The sequence below is a fragment of the Chiloscyllium plagiosum genome, unplaced genomic scaffold (genome assembly GCF_037043375.1).
Source record: "Chiloscyllium plagiosum isolate Xiang-an unplaced genomic scaffold, Cpla_swu_hap1 HiC_scaffold_27, whole genome shotgun sequence".
NCBI classification, from domain to species: Eukaryota; Metazoa; Chordata; class Chondrichthyes; order Orectolobiformes; family Hemiscylliidae; genus Chiloscyllium; species Chiloscyllium plagiosum.
The window spans coordinates 48,866,584-48,884,701 of record NW_028270165.1 but is presented as its reverse complement, the minus strand read 5'-3'; the positions used below and the strand labels follow the sequence as shown (position 1 = coordinate 48,884,701).

Below are 18,118 nucleotides of genomic sequence, written 5' to 3'. Positions count from 1 at the left end.
CCTGTTGTGGACCCGCTGGTGAGCTTCTAAAATCTCAAAACAAATAATCAAGAAAGAACCCACTCTATTCACTACCGCAGACTTACAGCAAGGTTACACATTAAAAACTATGCACTTCTCTGTTCCTGTGCTGTGAGCTCTCCCACACAGATTTCACCAAGACCAGTTGTGAATTTTGCTGTTTGTTAATTTTTCCTAGATGCACTCCAATGTTCAGAGATACATGATTTCAAACAACAAAGGCAGTAACTACATAGATTCACTGCTGTGTCAGCTAGCAGTGTAGGATTTTCTCTCTCTCTCTCTCTTTCAGACCATGTGCTCGCTGCCTTTAGCTGTCTTTCTCTCTTTTAAAAGTGCTGTTGACTTGATTTTTTTACTCCAAAACTCCAAAACAATGCAACAGTATATAAAACAGTCAGTGCTGCTCCTGGAATTCAAGGAAATCGCCTCCAACACTGAAAATATCTTTAAAAAAGAGCAGCTCTTACAGCCACAAATTTTCCGGTCCTCCATCTTGGATTAGTTCTTGGTGAACATTCCCATCTCCCAGGTTACAGTTATTCAAATAATCTGCTTTTGTATTTTTGCTACCAAAGTGGATAACCTCACATTGATCCACACTAAACTGCACCTGCCATACATTTACCCACTCACTCAGCCTGTCCAAATAACATTGCATCCTCCTCACAGCTCACCCTTCCACCCAGCTTTGTGTCATCTGCAATTTGTGATACATTCCAATTAGTTATCTCATCTAAATCACTGACATATACTGTGAATACCTGGGGTCCTAGTCCCAATCGCTGCAGTTCCCCAATCCTGAATCATTATACAACATCAATCTGACGGATCCTCCCTGACTGACCGTACAAAATAGCAGATGTTAGCCTGATGCTCATAACTGACGGAGACCTGATCCACTGAAATACTAAATCACAGAAGCAGGCCATTCAGCCCATTGTGTCCATGCAATTCTCTAAATGAGCTTTCTGACCTTGTGCCATTTTCCTGACATTTCCTTGGAAACTGGTACATTGCTTGTCATCAAATAATTGTCCAATGCCCTTAATTGAACCTGCTTCAACCACGTCTCCATGCAACGTCTTCCAGATCTATTTACTTACTGTGTGAAATTTCTTTCTCACATCACATTTTCTTTCTTGTCATCAACTTCAAATTTGCGTTCTTATTCTCAATGCTTTTACCATGGTGAACAGTTTTTCACTGGGTATGATTTTCTGGGTATGATTTTCATCATGATTTTCAAAACTTCTTTTAAATCTGGCTTCAGAGAGCAGTCCATGAGGCCAAGCCCATCAACAATTCCAGCCTCGGGCGATTGTCTGTGTGGAGTTTGCACATTCTCCCCGTGTCTGCGTGGATTTCCTCCAGGTGCTCCGGATTCCTCCCACAGTCCAAAGATGTGCAGGTCAGGTGAATTGGCCATGTTAAAATGCCCATTGTGCTAGGTGCTTAGTCAGAGGGCAATGGGTCTGGATGGGTTACTCTTCAGAGAGTCAGTGTGGACTTGTTGGGCTGAAGGGCCTGTTTCTACACTGTAGGGAATCTAATCTAACAAAACAATACAGAAACAACCGAGCATCTAAAAGGACGGCCCCTCAGTCATCACTGTGAGCCCCACAGCAACCATTGTTACCTGGTCGGCAATATTGGACCACAGTTTGGAAAACTGTGATTTTCGCTACGACTACAAAGATTGAATGTTTTTTTTAAGGCAGTTGTTGCTGGGAAGTTTAATCCTTTCTGTCCAGTAGGAAGTCAATGATGTATTTGGGTTTGAATGACATGTGGAGCAAGTGGATCACCGCTCCCTGGTATGCATGAGAGCATTCCATTCCAGATTAAGCAGGGAATTGGATCTCTTCCTACAGCCCATACATACCTCTGGTAACTTCCCAGGGGACTGTGCTTGTGTGGCACAGGTCAGATCATTGGCTGGCTTAGAATGTTTTAGAATGTTACAGTACATAAGGAGGCCATTCAGACTATGATGTCAATAATAGTTCCTGAAACACCCACCCACTCTCCATCTCTATCTCCACCATCTTGCAACTGTCCAGCATCCTCGGTAGTATAGTGGTTAGTATCCCCACCTGTGACTCAGGAGACTGGAGGATTTGATATTTTTATGTATGTCTTGTAGCGCAGAGGTAGTGACCCTAACTCTAGATCGGGTTCAAGTCCTGGCTGCTCCAGAGTTCAAAAGTTCACAAATATAAGAGCAGAATTAGGTCATTTAGCCCATCAAGTCTGCTCCGCCATTCAATCAAGACTGCTCATCACCCCCTTTTCCTGCTTTTTCCCCAAACCCTTGAAAGGGTTCAGAAAAGATTTACATGGATGTTTCCAGGGTTGGAGAATTTGGGAGAGGCTTAATGGTCCAGGACTGTTTTCCCTGGAGCTTCAGAGGGTAAGGGGTGACTGTATGAAGGTTTATAAAAAATGAGGGGCATGGATAGGATAAACACAAAAGGTGTTCAAAGTCTGTGAGAAGATTTGTAGCTCAGGTGCTCGTTGTTGTGGTTCTGTTCGCCGAGCTGGGAATTTGTGTTGCAGACGTTTCGTCCCCTGTCTAGGTGACATCCTCAGTGCTTGGGAGCCTCCTGTGAAGCGCTTCTGTGATCTTTCCTCCAGCATTTGTAGTGGTTTGAATCTGCCGCTTCCGGTTGTCAGTTCCAGCTGTCCGTTGCAGTGGTCAGTATATTGGGTCCAGGTTGATGTGCTTATTGATTGAATCTGTGGATGAGTGCCATGCCTTTAGGAATTCCCTGGCTGTTCTCTGTTTTGGCTTGTCCTATAATAGTAGTAACAGTCTTAAATAAACTCAATGAATCTTTTCCATGTTCAGAGATCTTCAGAATATTGTAACTAATGAATTCACTATCTCCGCTGCCACTTCCTTCAGGACCCTAGGATGTCGGCCATCAGGCCCAGGGGACCTGTCTGTCCTCAATCCTACTAGTTTGCTGTGTACCTTTTCCCTATCGATGTTAGTTGTTTAAGTTCTCCCCTTTCTATAGCCTCTGACTTGTCCATTTCAATAGGAATTGTTCTGTTGTCCTCCAACGTGAAAACTGAGGACAAGTATTGATTTAGCATCTCTGCCATTTCAGTATTCCCCCATTAACTCACCGTTTTCATTTTCCAAGGTATCAATACTTACCTTAGCGACTCTGTTCCCTTTACCGTACCAACAGAAGCTTTTGCTGTTCTCTTTGATTTTTAGTGCAAGGTTTCTTTTGTAATTTATCTCATCTATTTTAATTAATTTTTTTTAGTATCCCTTTGTTTATGTTTGAAAGTTCAATGTTTCACCCATCCAGAGGTCTGGAATACCAGTTCTGAGCAGGATGAAACGATTTTTAACAAGTCAAAACTTTTTTCAAACCCCTTCATGTGGCTGGGGGCCAGAAAAACGATCGCCCCGCCCCATCGTCTCCGATTGGTTGGTGGACTCCTCCAACCACGCCCCCCTCCGGTGAAGACGTCATGCACCGGAACCCCGCCCCTTGAGAGCTGGCGCATGTGCAGTGTAGGTCCTGCAGCAGGACAAAGACAGTGTTACTGTTTGTGGGAGAGGAATGGCGCTGGCGGCTGAAGGAACAAGAACAGGAGCCGCTGGAAAAGCTGAGCATCCCTGGCTGCATGTGTGAGGAGAAATCCGAGGAGCCGTTTCGGGTCCGGTGATCCTCCTTCAGAACAGGACCAGGTTTCAGGAACATCCCGGGGAGGTCGCCAGGCCCGAGCGCCAAGACCTGGCTCCTGCCCCCGGGGAGATGAGACAGTGAGACAGGGTAGGATTGGGAACCGCGGGAGGAGGGAGACTGGGGAGTTTATAAACTCCTAGGGGGAGGCCTGAGGCCTCGAATAAAATCCTCACAGGCCCAGTGTTTACTTCACTAGGGAAGGACCTCGCGGGTTGCCCGGCAACGGCCGCCATCTTTGTGAGGGTAAGGCGCATGTTGTCTTGGGGCGGGGAGCGTGGGCGGCCATCTTGGTGAGGGCACCATCAACTGTTATTTCTGGGAAAGACTTGTGCCACCCTTGTGGCAGCCCCGGCCTTGGCTGAGCTTAATTCCCCACACTGTCCAGCGACGTGCAGGTTAGGGTGGATCGGCCGTGCTAAATTAGTGCTAATGCCCAAGGAAGTTCTGGTTAGTGTTTATCGGCCATACTAACTTACCCTGATGAAGGGCTCCTGCCCGAAACGTCAATTTTCCTGCTCCTCGGATGCTGCCTGACCTGCGCTTTTCCAGCAACACTTTTTCAGTTCTTTCCGTCTGTTGTAGGGTTCCGCTGTCGGACTAGCTCCGCCCATTATGACATCACAACACGGAAGTGGCCCTATCAGTTTCAATGTGAAACACCCTCCTCTGGGCAACTCCCCATCCTGGGAGGGAGAGAGGGAAGGGGGAATAAACTGGAGTGAATCTAGGGAGGGAGCAGCCTCTGCAAACTCGGGTATCTGGCTTAATTACCCGGGCGAGGAGGGATGGATGATAGCGATTCCCGCAAATAAATGCATCGGGTACAAGTACAGCGCATGCGATAATCCACATTGCAGCTTCAAGCCAGCTGCAATAGTTTTACATCCTCTGTTCTTCCTCTGTCTTGGCTCCTGCATTTCGGCTTCCTTCCCCCATTCCCACCCTGGACCCGAGACATTGGTGCTTCCAAGCTGACACTCATAAGTTCGGGTTGTCCCTCCATTCTTTCTCAATTTTCAAAACCCACAAAAGACAACTTTCCCAATCTTCTGAGCATTGGAGATGGGAGGTTACATTGAGACTGGTTAGGCCGCTTTTGGAATATTGTGTGCAGTTCTGGTCACCCTCCTATCGGAAGGATGTTGTGAAAAAAGATTACAAGGATGCTGCCAGAATTGGAGCGTTTGAGCTTAATTGGTTGGTGCTGTTTTCACGAGTGTGCCGAAGGCATTTGTACACATTTATAAAATCATGTAAGGCATGGATTGGTTAAATAGACAAGGTCTTTTCCCTGGGTTTGCGGGAGTCCAGAACTAAAGGGTAATAGCTTTAGGGTGAGGTGGATGAGCCAAGAATTAAAAGAAACCTAAGGGCAACTTTTTAATTCATAGTGTAGTGAATGTAAAGAATGAGCTGCCAGTGGGAATGGTGGAGGCTGGTACAATTACAATATGTGAAAGTCCTTGCGAGATCAAGAATTTATCAATCTCTGCCTTGAAGACATTTAACATCCTGGCCTCCACTGTCTTCTGTGGCAATGAATTCCACAGACCCACACTCTATGGCTGAAGAAATATCTCCTCATTTTTGTTCTAAGTTGACCCCCTCTAATGCTCAGGTTGTGCCCATGGGTCCTAGTCTCCCTGCCTAATGGAAACACCTTCCCAGCATCCACCCTTTCTAAGCCATGCATTATCTTATAAGTTTCTATTAGATCTCCCCTCAACCTTCTAAACTCTAATGAATACAATCCCAGGATCCTCAGCCATTCATCGTATGTTAGACGTACCATTCAGTGATTCTTCTACTCTGCTGGCCCACCGGGGGCTCCACTCTGGGGAGAGGTCCTTCAGCTGCCCTGAGTGCGGGAAGTGCTTTACCCAGGCTTCCCACCTGCTGACCCACCAGCGGGTTCACATGGGTGAATGGCTGTTTACCCGCTCTGAGTGCGGGAAGGCCATCGGTGACTCGTCAGACCTGAGGAGGCACCAATGTGTCCACACCAGAGAGAGGCCGTTCCCCTGCCCTGAGTGCAGGCAGAGGTTCACGTTGTCCTGCAACTTGCAGGGGCACCAATTCTCCCAACAGTCGGATTCTGCCAGCGATGCTGCTGTGGCTCACCACTAGTCTTGATTCCTCGGCATTATGATCTGCCTTCAAATTTGTCAATTGGTTCACTCAGCTGTTATTGGTATGATGTGAATTCAGTCCTGAGATTGAGTCAACTTTACAGTGGTCTCCTAAAAAGCTGGAAATAAATTTCTAGGACCTTTGCAGTTGTAGAGTCATTGAGTCCAACAGCAAGGAAACAGACCTTTCGGTCCAACCAGTCTATGCTGAACATAAGCTGAAAATATGTTGCTGGAAGAAGGATTCCTGAAGAAGGGCTTATGTCCGAAACGTCGATTCTCCTGTTCCCTGGATGCTGCCTGACCTGCTGCGCTTTTCCAGCAACACATTTTCAGCTCTGATCTCCAGCATCTGCAGACCTCACTTTCTCCTATGCTGAACATAACCCAAACTGAACTCGTCCCACCTGCCTGCTCCCAGCCCATATCCCTCTAAGCCTTTTTTATTCATGTACTTATCCAAATCATTACAAATACCAAAGGAATTCACTCCTCTTAATCCTTTATTTCCAAAAGCAATTAGGAGTCTAACTGCTTCCTCCCCCACCTCCCCCTAAGCCTTTGCCCTCTAGTCCTGGACTCTCCCAACCCAGGGAAAAGACCTTGTCTCTTTATCCTTTCAACGTCCCACGTGATTTGATAAACCTCTATAAGGTCACCCCTCAGTCTCCAATGTTCCAGGAAAAACAGCCCCAGCCTATTCAGACCCTCCCTGTAGCTCAAACCCTGGCAACCTCCTTGTGAATCTTGAAACAGTTCAGAAAAGATCTACAACATCCCTTCTATAGCAAGGAGATTGGTTAGACCACTTTTGGAATACTGTGTGTTTCATGTCCTGTACAGTTGCAACATGACCTCCTAAGTCCAATACTCGATGCTCTGACCAATAAAGGAGAGCGTGCCAAACACCACCTTCACTATTCTACCTACAACTCCATTTTCAAACAACTATGAACCTGCGCCCCAAGATCTTTGTTCAGCAATACTCCCCAGGATCTTACCATTAAGTGTATAAGTCCTGCCCTGATTTGGCTTTCCCAAAATGCAACACTTAAGTAAACTACATCTCCAGAAAAAAACACATGGTCTTTTAAAGGGATCACGCAATGCTTTCCCCATTTTGCAATTTTACACATACCACCAAATTCGAAATTCTTGCCACCCAACCTACAATTACAGAGGAACCGCGATTACCCAAACGAGATGGGCGGGCACTATTTCATTCAGATAACTGATTGTTTGGTTAATTGATTCAATGCCTGTCCTGTGGGGCTCAGTTTTCTGAAGTTTCCTTCTTCCTCGCTCTGCCTGCCTTGCTCCCTCTGTCTGTCTCAGGGTTTGTTTCTGAGCAGACACACACTTTTATGTGTAAGGGACTTGCAGCATTTCTGAAGCCCCAGGCGCCCCCCCATCCCCCCACCCCCATCAGCTCCCATGAGTATCCCGCCGGCCCCCTATCCCCTCTCTGGAGCAGCCGGACTGGACACCAACAGTAACAATGCTGCTGCCGTTGGGTGGGGGGGGGGGGGGGGGGGGGGTTAAGTCTCAAATAGTGCACACGCTACTTTTATTTGCAACAGGTTCCACCTTTGCCCTGTACAGGATAATGCAAGCGGGCATCAGAGCCGCCCTGCTTTTGCCACGGGACTATGCCTACATCAGGAAACTATAAGAATTCATTTTGTGTTTTAAACAGCAGTCGCAGCTTTAAACCCACAGAACTCAGCAGCTGCCGGTCCGCCCACGTGACCGGGAGATGGGAGACAGAGGACAGATAAAATCCACACTATACCAACACTACCCATGACTCATAGACCAAAACTCCGGAATTAATTAATATGGAAACTCATCTCCTAATCACATCAAGAGACTGACTGAAACACACCCATACCCATTGATACGGACCCACCCTAACACAAAGGACAGGCATCCACCACACAGGAACGGACAGACCAATACACACCAACACCCCAAGCGAACAAAGGGGGCTGCTAGCCCCTGCCCTCACAGAGAGAGACAAGCAGATAATACCCAGACCCGTTTTACATAAACCAATTAGCACCCTATTGTGCGTGCCCTGCAACTCTCCTGGGATGGCAGGAAACATTCTATTTGCACCGACTCCAGTGATGATGGGGAACTATCATCCCATTCATCCTCAAATTCCACACATCCTGACAACTAAAAGTATATAATATGTAGCAGCGTGCAGGAACAGGAGAGCGGCTGAGATTCGGACCTCGGTTGGTCTCCGCCGGCGTTACTGTAGCAATAAACGTTACCGATTGTTGAACTGCACTCTGGGCTCGGACTAATATCATTTCATTCGCGCTAACAATAATATTGGAGAGATTATCTGGGAAAGGGAAGTTGAGGGTACTCGCCTGTATAGAACTTCAGGGGAAGTGTGGGAGAGAGAGAAGCCAAGCAGTCAGTCATTGGGAGATGGTGCCTGGGCTCCCATAGATATCCAGGATTGTTGACAGCATTTCAGTAAGCTGAGTGCATTTTTAATCATTATAAACAAAAGGCGCAATCAGTATTGAAACACCTCTTTGATGTAATGTTTCTATCGGGACCTTGAGATCTTCTTCGGATAATCCAATATTCGGATAATTAAGTTTCCTCTGTACTCTATCCAACTTCACAACACACCACTTCTGGAAGATGACATTTCAAATCTGCTATTAAATTAAGAAAGAGAGGGTTTAGGGTCCTTTCTCAAAATCTTTTGAAGGGGCTGGGCATGGGTCTGGTCTGGTCCATAACAGCTGTCAGTAACTTGTTACCCACCAGCACTGCCATCAGCTGATAGTACCCAATAGCTGCCAATTATGGCCACATTGATGTGGTTTCTTGGCTCAAACACCACAGAGTAGGATATGGTCTGAATACTTCTCTACAACACAGACCTTTATGGATCAGACAAGAACCCCTCAAAAAATGTGAAGATTGTAGGCCACACCCTAACTTGTTAATTTATTTTTTTAGGCAATTTCACAAAATTTATTTAGTGAAGTGGATATTCCAGGACTGATGCAGCTGGTCAAACCACTCAGTTTCAGACAAAACAATTTATTTACACACTACAGATGAAACACAAACAAAAGAAAATAGAATTGAGAATAACTTATATGAAAACTCAACTGACTATTGCAACTTAACAAAGCTGTTCCAATTTCGCAACATCCTGTGAACACACCTCTTGGCAAAAGGTAAATTTGAACACAGGTTCTTACAGGCAGGAGAGATTTCAGAGAGTGGAGTCAGGCAAAATAATGTCTATTAAAGCAAGTTTCATTGTAGCTGCTTGTCTAGGTCCCCAGTAATTTTCTGACTCTGCTAAAACCAAACCAAACTGGGAAAAAAAAAACTGAGCTGGGAGAACTGGCCACTCCCCTTTCATTGTGCAACTGTGTTTAAAAAATCTCTAAAGGCTTCCTCTGGTTGTTGATTCAGGCAGTGTCTGTTAGCCTTTTCCACACCACTGCTTTTACAACCTTTCTTGAACAAAACCAAGGACAGTATAACCTTGTTTAAGGGGCAGAATCGTCCCATCACCATGTAATATGGGTTCTTGTGGAGGCAGATGTCTTGAAGTTTATTAAAAACACTCATTATTTGCACCATTACAAGATCTCAAGCTGAGACACAGACTGGGTCCTGGGCTCATTGATGCACCACATGACTAGAACACGACTTGTGGCTGACTGAGTGACCACATATTGCATTGTGACTACTGAGGTGAGGGAACAGACTTTGTTGTGGAATGCCACATTGTGAGGTGATCTAACTGCGTGTAATGTACATGGTCTTTCTGCAATCCATGCAAAGCTACACGAGACGTCATCCTCTCATCTTCAAAAAGGAAGATACCGGAACTTCAGTTTTAATCCTAGGTTCTAAAATGGCCACTGCAGACTGCAGGATATTTCTCTCTTCGTGGAAGCAGGGATAAAAAATCCCCAGGACCTAATCAGGTGTACCCGAGAACTCTGTGGGAAGCTAAAGAAGTGATTGCTGGGTCTCTTGCTGTGATATTTGTATCATTGATAGTCACAGGTGAGGTGCTGGATACTGGAGGTTGGCAAACGTGGTGCCACTGTTTAGGAAGGGTGGCAAGGATAAGCCAGGGAGCCATAGACCAGTGAGCCTGACCTCGGTGGTGGGTAAGTTGTCGGAGGGAATCCTGAAAGACAGGATATATGTGTATTTGGAAAGATAAGGACTGATTAGGGATAGTCAACGTGGCTTTGTGCTTGGGAAATCATGTCTCACAAACTTGAGTTTTTTACAGAAGTAACAAAGGATTGATAAGGGCGGAGCGGTAGATGCGATCTACATGGACTTCAGTAAGGTATTCGACAAGGTTCCCCATGGGAGACTAATTAGCAAGGTTAGGTCTCATGGAATACAGCGAGAACTAGCCATTTGGATACAGAACTGGCTCAAAGGTAGAAGACAGAGTGTGGTGGTGGAGGGTTGTTTTTCAGACTGGAGGCCTATGACCAGTGGAGTGCCACAAGGATTGGTGCTGGGTCCTCTACTTTTTGTCTTTTACATAAATGATTTGGATGTGAACATAAGAGGTACAGTTAGTAAGTTTGCAGATGACACCAAAATTGGAGGTGTAGTGGACAGCAAAGAGGGTTTGATTTTAGCAGAGTCAGAAAACTACTAGGGACCTAAACAATAGGATCTTGACTAGATGGGCCAATGGGCTGAGAAGTGGCAGATGGAGTTTAATTTAGATAAATGTGAGGTGCTGCATTTTGGGAAAACAAATCTTAGCAGGACTTATACACTTAATGGTAAGGTCCTAGAGAGTGCTGCTGAACAAAGAGACCTTGGAGTGCAGGTTCATAGCTCCTTGAAAGTTGAGTCGCAGGTAGATAGGATAGTGAAAAAGGCGTTTGGTATGCTTTCCTTTATTGCGACTGTACAGGACATTGGTTAGACCACTGTTGGAATATTGCGTGCAATTCTGGTCTCCTTCCTATCGGAATGATGTTGTGAAACTTGAAAGGGTTCAGAAAAGATTTACAAGGATGTTGTAAGGGTTGGAGGATTTGAGATATAGGGAGAGGCTGAACAGGCTGGGACTGTTTTCCCTGGAATGTTGGAGGCTGAGAGGTGACCTTATAGAGGTTTAAAAAATTATGAGGGGCATGGTTAGGGTAAATAGGCGAAGTCTTTTCCCTGGGGTTGGGAGTCCAGAACTAGAGGGCATAGGTTCAGAGTGAGAGGAGAAAGATATAAAAGAGACCGAACGGGCAACTTTTTCACACAGAGGGTGGTACTGGTATGGAATGAGTTGCCAGAGGAAGTGGTGGAGGCTGGTCCAATTGCAATATTTAAGAGGCATTTGGATGGGTATATGAATAGGTAGAGTTTGGAGGGATATGGGCCGGGTGCTGCCAGGTGGGACTAGATTGGGTTGGGGTATCTGGTCGGCATGGACGGTTGGACCGAAGGGTCTGTTTCCATGCTGTACATCTCTGTGACTCTATGAATGTAGAGGCTGCTTGGTTTAACATTAGTCACAGGGAGAAATGCTGCAATCAGTTAATAAGGAAAATAAATTGTGACATTTATAATCTTGTTGCAATCAGGCAGAGTTAACAAAGGATTGTGAAAGGGACTCACGCATTGGGAAATCTATTTTAAGAAAGTAACAAGCAATGTGGTTCATTCAGTTTGATTTGCATTGCTTTATTATTGTCGCATGTACCTAAGTACAGTGAAAGGTTTTGTTTTGTGTGCAGATATACTACACAAGGTGCATCAGAGTAATAGAACAAAGCAAGGAATGCAATGCAACGGCTGCAGAGAAGGTGCACAAAGAGTGACATCAACAATAAATTTGAAATTTGAAGTGTCCAGTCAATGGTCTAAACCAGGGTCGGAGGGGTCTTTGATGTTGGCTGAGTTCCTGAGGCAGCAGGAAGTACACATGGAGTCAATGGTTGGAAGGTTGTCTTGTGTGATGGACTGGGCTATGTTTGCAACTGTATGTAGTTTCTTTCGGTCGTAGGCACAGCAGTTGCCGTACCAAGCCGCAATGCATCCAGAAAGAATGCTTTCAATGGTGCAGCCATAAACATCGCTAAGAGTCTTTACAGATATGCTGAATTGCCTTAGCTTCCTGATATATGTTAAGTGAGTGCACAAAAGTTTGGCAATTGGAGTAAAATGTTAATAAATGTGAAGTCATCCATTTTGGTTGGCATAACAGTAAAAAGGATTATTACTTGAATGCTTAAAATAATTGCAATATGCTGCTGCGCAGAGGGACCTGGGCGTCCTTGTGCATGAATTACAGAAGGTTGGTCTGCAGGTACAGTAGGTATTTAAGAAGGCAAATGGAATTTTGTCTTTCATCACTAAAGGGATCGAGTTTAAAAGCAGGAAGGTTATGTTGCAGCTGTTTCGGGTGCTGGTGAGGCTACACCTGGAGTACTGTGTGCAGTAATATGCTCCTCATTTAAGAAAGGATGTACTGGCACTGGAGTGTGTGCACAGGAGGTTCACTAGGTTAATTCCAGAGGTAAGGATATTGGCTTATGAGGAAAAACTGAGTAAGCTGGGATTATGTTATTGGAATTTAGACAAATGAGGTGAAATCTTATAGAAACGTAAAATTATGAAAGGAATAGATAAGACAGACTTAGAGAGGATGTTTCCACTGGCAGGTGAAACCAGGATAAGAAGGCAGAGCCGCAAAATTAGGGGGGAGCCGATTTAGGACTGAGTTGAGCAGCACTTTCTTCACACAGAAGTGGCTGTGAACTTGTGGAATTCCCTGCCCAGTGAAGTAGTTGAGGCTACTTCAGTAAATGTTTTTAAAGCTAAGATAAATAATGTTTTGAGCAGTGAAGGAATTAAGGGATACGGTGAGAGGGTGGGTACGTGGAGCTGAGGCCACGAAAAGATCAGCCATGATGTTACTGAATGTTGAAGTGGACTCGAAGGGCCAGTTGGCTGACTTCTGCTCCTAGTTCTTATGAAGTAGAGGAACCCATGGATGTACTGATATTCCAGAAGTCTTTTGGTATGGTGCCACATCGAAAGTCATTATTCAAAATAAGAGCTCATCTTGTCCAGGTCATTTAACAGCGTGGATAGAGCATTGGTGAGTGAACAGGCAACAGTCATCAAAATGTTTCAGGTTGCCAAGGGGTGATGAGTGGAACACAGAGCAAGGGCTTCCATTTTTTTCACAATGTCTTTTCACAGCTTTGATGATGGAAGTATCTGCAATGGTATTCAGTTTGGTGATGGACCAAACCTAGGTAGCAAACTCATGTACAAACAGGGAATAAGACAACTGTAAAGTGTGGTTGACAGGTTGGGACCAGGCAAGATTGGAGTTTAATGCAGGAAAACCTGTCCAACTTAAATGAAATGTTCTCATTTCTGGTAAGGGGGTAGAATATAAAGTCAGGGTGTTTTCCTCCATTTGTCAGTGGGTATTGGGAAGACCACCATATTTGGTTTCTTTACTTAGTAAATACATTCAAAGCAGTTCATAACTGAATTTACTCAACTTATAATCAGAGTCAAGGGGTTGTCGGGTTGCGATGTTATCAGTTAGAGCTTATAAAAATCAGATGATCTGATGGAGATGTATAACATCCTGTGAGGACTTAACAATGTGAATGGATGAATGCCATTGTGCCAGAGACTAGAAATGAGTGGACCCAGTTAACAAATAGGTGGCCACTCATTTAAGAGAGGAGAGTTATGTTTTTCTCTGAAGGCTTCCTGAGTCTTTAAAATTCACTTCTTTAGAGAGCAGAATGAGATAGAACAGAGGTTAGCACCGCTACCTCACAGCATCAGGGACCTGAGTTTGATTCCACCCTTGGACGACTGTCTGGGCTGAGTTTGCACATTCTCCCCCGGTGTCTGTTTGGATCTCCTCTGGGTGCTTCAGCTTCCTTCTTCCAGGAGGGAGAACAGCATGGGATTACAATCGGAATAAAGCTTCCTCTACTCTTAAATTGAAAGTGAAGCTACCGCGACACTGTCCCAAACAAATACTGCCATGACAGGCACAGCATTGGCTTGGATACAGAGTAAAACTCCCTCTACGCTTTCCTATTTAAACACTCCCAGGACAATGACAGCAGAGGATTAAATAAACAGTAGAACTTCTTCCATTCTGACTGACACTTGGTATGTTCTACACCAATCCTCAAGGATAATTCAGAAGTGAGACTATTATCTGGCACTGAATTCACACTTCCTAATGGGAAATGACCAGGTCCAGAAAATCACCTAGTGAAACATAGATAAAGCACACACAATGCACAACAGACCAGAATTTTATTGGGATCAAAGACTTTTAAATGAGAGGAGACACGGTCCTTGCAACAATCCAAATGTGAGCTGGACAATTTTCTCACTCTCATCAGATTCTCTGGGGATGCAGTGTCCACCTCACTGCTGTCTGGTCAGTTCATCTGTTCTCATTCAGAGTGAGTTGTGGCTGACCACATGGTGGCCTGGGGTCAAGAGGTTAGAGGATAAAGGTCAACTTGGATAGAGGGGATCTTGTGTCATGCTAGTGAGGTCGGGTGTTGCTGATTTACTCAACTTATAATAATCAGGGACAAGGGAATGTCAGACTGGGCTTGTATCAGTTCAAGCTTAGAAGAACCAGATGATCTGATAGAGGTGTATGACATCTGAAGAGGACTTTACATTCACATTGTTATGTCCACTCATTTCTAGCCAGACACTAGCCTCTCATTTAAGATAAGAGAGTTTTGTTTTTCTCTCAAAGATTCCCGAATCTTTGAAATTCACTTTTTTAGGGAAACATGGAGTGGTGGTACAGTGGTTAGCACTGCTGCCTCACGGCATCAGTGACCCTAGTGTGGTTCTACCCTCGGACCAACTGTCTGCGTGGAGTTTGCACATTCTGCCCCTGTGTCTGCCTGGGTTTCCTCTGGTGCTCTGGCCTCCTCCCACAAGATGTGAAGGTGAGGGTGGATTGGCCATGGGAAATGCACAGTTCCCGGGATAGGATAGCAGAGTGGGTCTGGGTGGGATAGTCAGTGCTGATTCGATGGGACGAATGGCCTGCTTGCACACTAAGGATTCTAGAACTGCCTGGAGCCTGTAACTGACCAGATGACACGTGGACACTTTTCTTACACTGCTTTTATTCAAGCCTGCAGAGCCATTTCCACAAGATGGCAACAAACTCCCCAAATACTAAAATACATCCGTTTTATATACTGTTGTGTTATTTTAAGAGCAGTTTACATATACCAAATCAATAGTATACAGTTGTTTTATGGTTATCGTTATCCAGTTACAATTAGTGGTTCTGGTTATTTCATCTGCCTTACCTTATTGTATTCAACCAACTACAGCATCTTGGCACTTGCCGAATTACAAAATCCAATGTTCGCACAGTATTTTTCTTTTTGTCGTGACCGTTACCTTGAATACTGACTTGTGACCTCCTTATTGCTCTCAAAGTTCCTCATTTGTCCATACATTGTCAAGGTTTTACTTTAGTCGAATGTGTTCCTGGCTTTTTGCAGTTAGCACCCGATCTTCTGCCCTGGTCAACGTTTTCCCTTTCCAGGTCTATACTGAGGATTTCATGAGAAACCTCAGAATGTGGTGAGACTGTGGAACTCACTACCATCGCAACAGGTTGGCATGAAAAGCATTACAACCAAGGGTAAGCCAGCCAATACAAATGAGTGTCACTGTCACCAGATTCACAACACAATGAAATTAAAACATGCAAAGTCCCTCAAAATTTCTCAACTGTTCCTAACCAGACTTGATGAACAGATCTTGCACACCAAAATTATAATTTAAACAAAAACCAACAATTATAAATACTGAAACTTTGCTAGGGCAAAGTTAAACACGATAATCTAATTAATAGCAATGATCATTTCCCTACCATCTCAGAAACAGAGACTGAAGAAAGAAAATTTTAAAATTACCAATTCAAAAATGGAGTGCCAAGCATTTGTGCAATCCTTAGACAATGGATTGTTCACAGGCACGTAACTGTAAATCTAAATTCAAAGTCACTGCTGAATACGAATGGACACCCCAAAGTATTTAGCTATTTATTGTAGACTCGTTCCCAGAAAGAGCCAACAAATCTTTATGTGGGCAGAAAAAACTAGAAAGAACACTCCCGGGCACAATGAGCAGCAATGCCCACTGGAAGCAAAGTTGGGGATGGGGGTGGGGGGGGCACGCTGACTCTCCCACTGCACTCACTGTCAGAATGGGAAGGATTCAGTCCTGGGAGTGACCCACAGCAGTGTCACCGGCAGAATCAGATTGTTGAGAGCACTGGTGCTTCCGCAAGTTGCAGGATGATGAGAACCTCCGCCCACACTAGGGACAGGACAACGGCCTGTCCCCAGTGTGGATCCGCTGGTGCCTCAGCAGGTTGGAGGAATTGCTGAAGGCTTTCCCGCACTTGGGGCAGGGGAAGGGCCTCTCCCCCGTGTGGACCCGCTGATGGGCCAGTAGGTGGGATGTCTGGGTAAAGCCCTTCCCACACTCGGGGCAGGAAAATGCCCTCTCCCTGGTGTGGACCTGCTGGTGCCTCAGCCAGGCAGAGGTATCCTTGAAGGCCTTCCTGCACTTGGGGCAAGTGAAGGGCTTCTCCCCTGTGTGGACCCCCTGGTGCCTCTTCAGGTGGGAGGAACTGCTGAAAGTCTTCCCGCACTCTGGGCAGGCAAACGGCTTATCTCCAGTGTGGACTCGCTGGTGCCTCTGCAGGTGGGAGCTATTACTGAAGGCATTCCCGCACTCGGGGCAGCTGAAAGGCCTCTCTCCGGTGTGGATCCGCTGGTGCATCAGCCGGGCAGAGGAATTGCTGAAGCCCTTCCCGCACTCGGGGCAGCTGAAGGGCCTCTCCCCTGTGTGGACCCGGTGGTGCCTCAGCCGGGCGGAGGAATTGCTGAATGTCTTCCCGCATTCAGGGCAGCTGAAGGGTTTCTCCCCCGTGTGGACCCGCAGGTGCCTCAGCTGGTTGGAGGAATTGCTGAATGTCTTCCCGCATTCAGGGCAGCTGAAGGGTTTCTCCCCCGTGTGGACCCGGTGGTGGGTCAGGAAGGCAGAGGAATAGCTGAAGGCCTTCCTGCACTCAGGGCAAGTGAATGGCTTATCAGCTGTGTGGACCAGCTGGTGCCTTTGCAGGTGGGAGGAACTGCTAAAGGTCTTCCCACAGTCGGGGCAGCTGTAGGGTCTCTCCCCTGTGTGGACCTGCCGGTGCCTCAGCAGGTGGGAGGAATTGCTAAAGCCTTTTCCGCACTCATGACAGGAGAACGGCCTCTCCCCGGTGTGACTGCGCCGATGAGTGTCTAGGTCAGACGGGAAATGGAAGCCTTTCCCACCGTTGTCACACTTCCATGGTTTCTCCACAGAGTGGGATTCCTTGGGTTTCTCCATGACCGAAGCTTCATCCGCACACAAAAGCACGTACAGCTCTTCCTAGGCGTGAATTCCTCTTCCAAGGCCGTATAACTTTTTCAGGCTCCACACTCAGAGCGATGCAATAATAGGGTCTCTCATCTCGTCCCACTGATGCTGAAAACGTATTGAAACAGGAACGAAAAAGCTTGGTTCCTTCTCACAGAATCATAGTCGAAAATTGTTGCAGTCCTGATGAATTGAGTGACTGTCAGTCATTGACATGAAAGTGAGGACTGCAAATGCTGAAGAGTCAGAGTTGAAAAGTGCGATGCTGGAAAAAGCACAGCAGGTCAGGCAGCATCCGAGGAGCAGTAGAGTTGATGTTTTGGGCATAAGCCCTTGATCTGTTGATTTTGAAACTTCTGTCTTCAGATCTTCAAATACTCTTAAAAAAAATTACAAAAATCATCACTATCAGTCCAGGGTAGAAATTCAGAACAAGCAACTCTACTCTCTGCAGAACATTCTTTTCTTTTTCCACAAAATTGAAAGCACCATCTCTCTCTCTCTCTTTTTCTCGAGTTTTATCTTTCACGATGTTGGGATACTGCTGAGAGTGAGCAGGTCTGATTTGGGAAGCAAAAAGTGTCAATTCAGGATGAACCTACAGCTTCTGGAGAAATAACCAGACACAAAATGGTTAATGTCCGGGGAGGTGGTGAAGAAGAAATGAGACATCAAGGCATTGGCACCAACACCAGAGAAAAACTGAACATACAGACGTAGTAAATATTAGTGGCAAGCTAGAGTCATAGGGATATACAGCACAGAAACAGGTCCTTTGGTCCAACT

The 18,118-nt window shown here is 45.7% G+C and overlaps 1 protein-coding gene across 1 annotated transcript in view; it reads right to left on the bottom strand.

The window, feature by feature from the left end:
• Window positions 1-18,118, bottom strand: part of LOC148143955 (uncharacterized) — a 190,299-nt gene that overhangs the window by 57,773 nt on the left and 114,408 nt on the right. Inside the window, 2 exon segments of the mRNA XM_087975287.1 lie at window positions 4,390-4,395; window positions 16,197-17,310. Coding sequence (XP_087831413.1) covers window positions 4,390-4,395; window positions 16,197-17,310 — 1,120 coding nt within the window.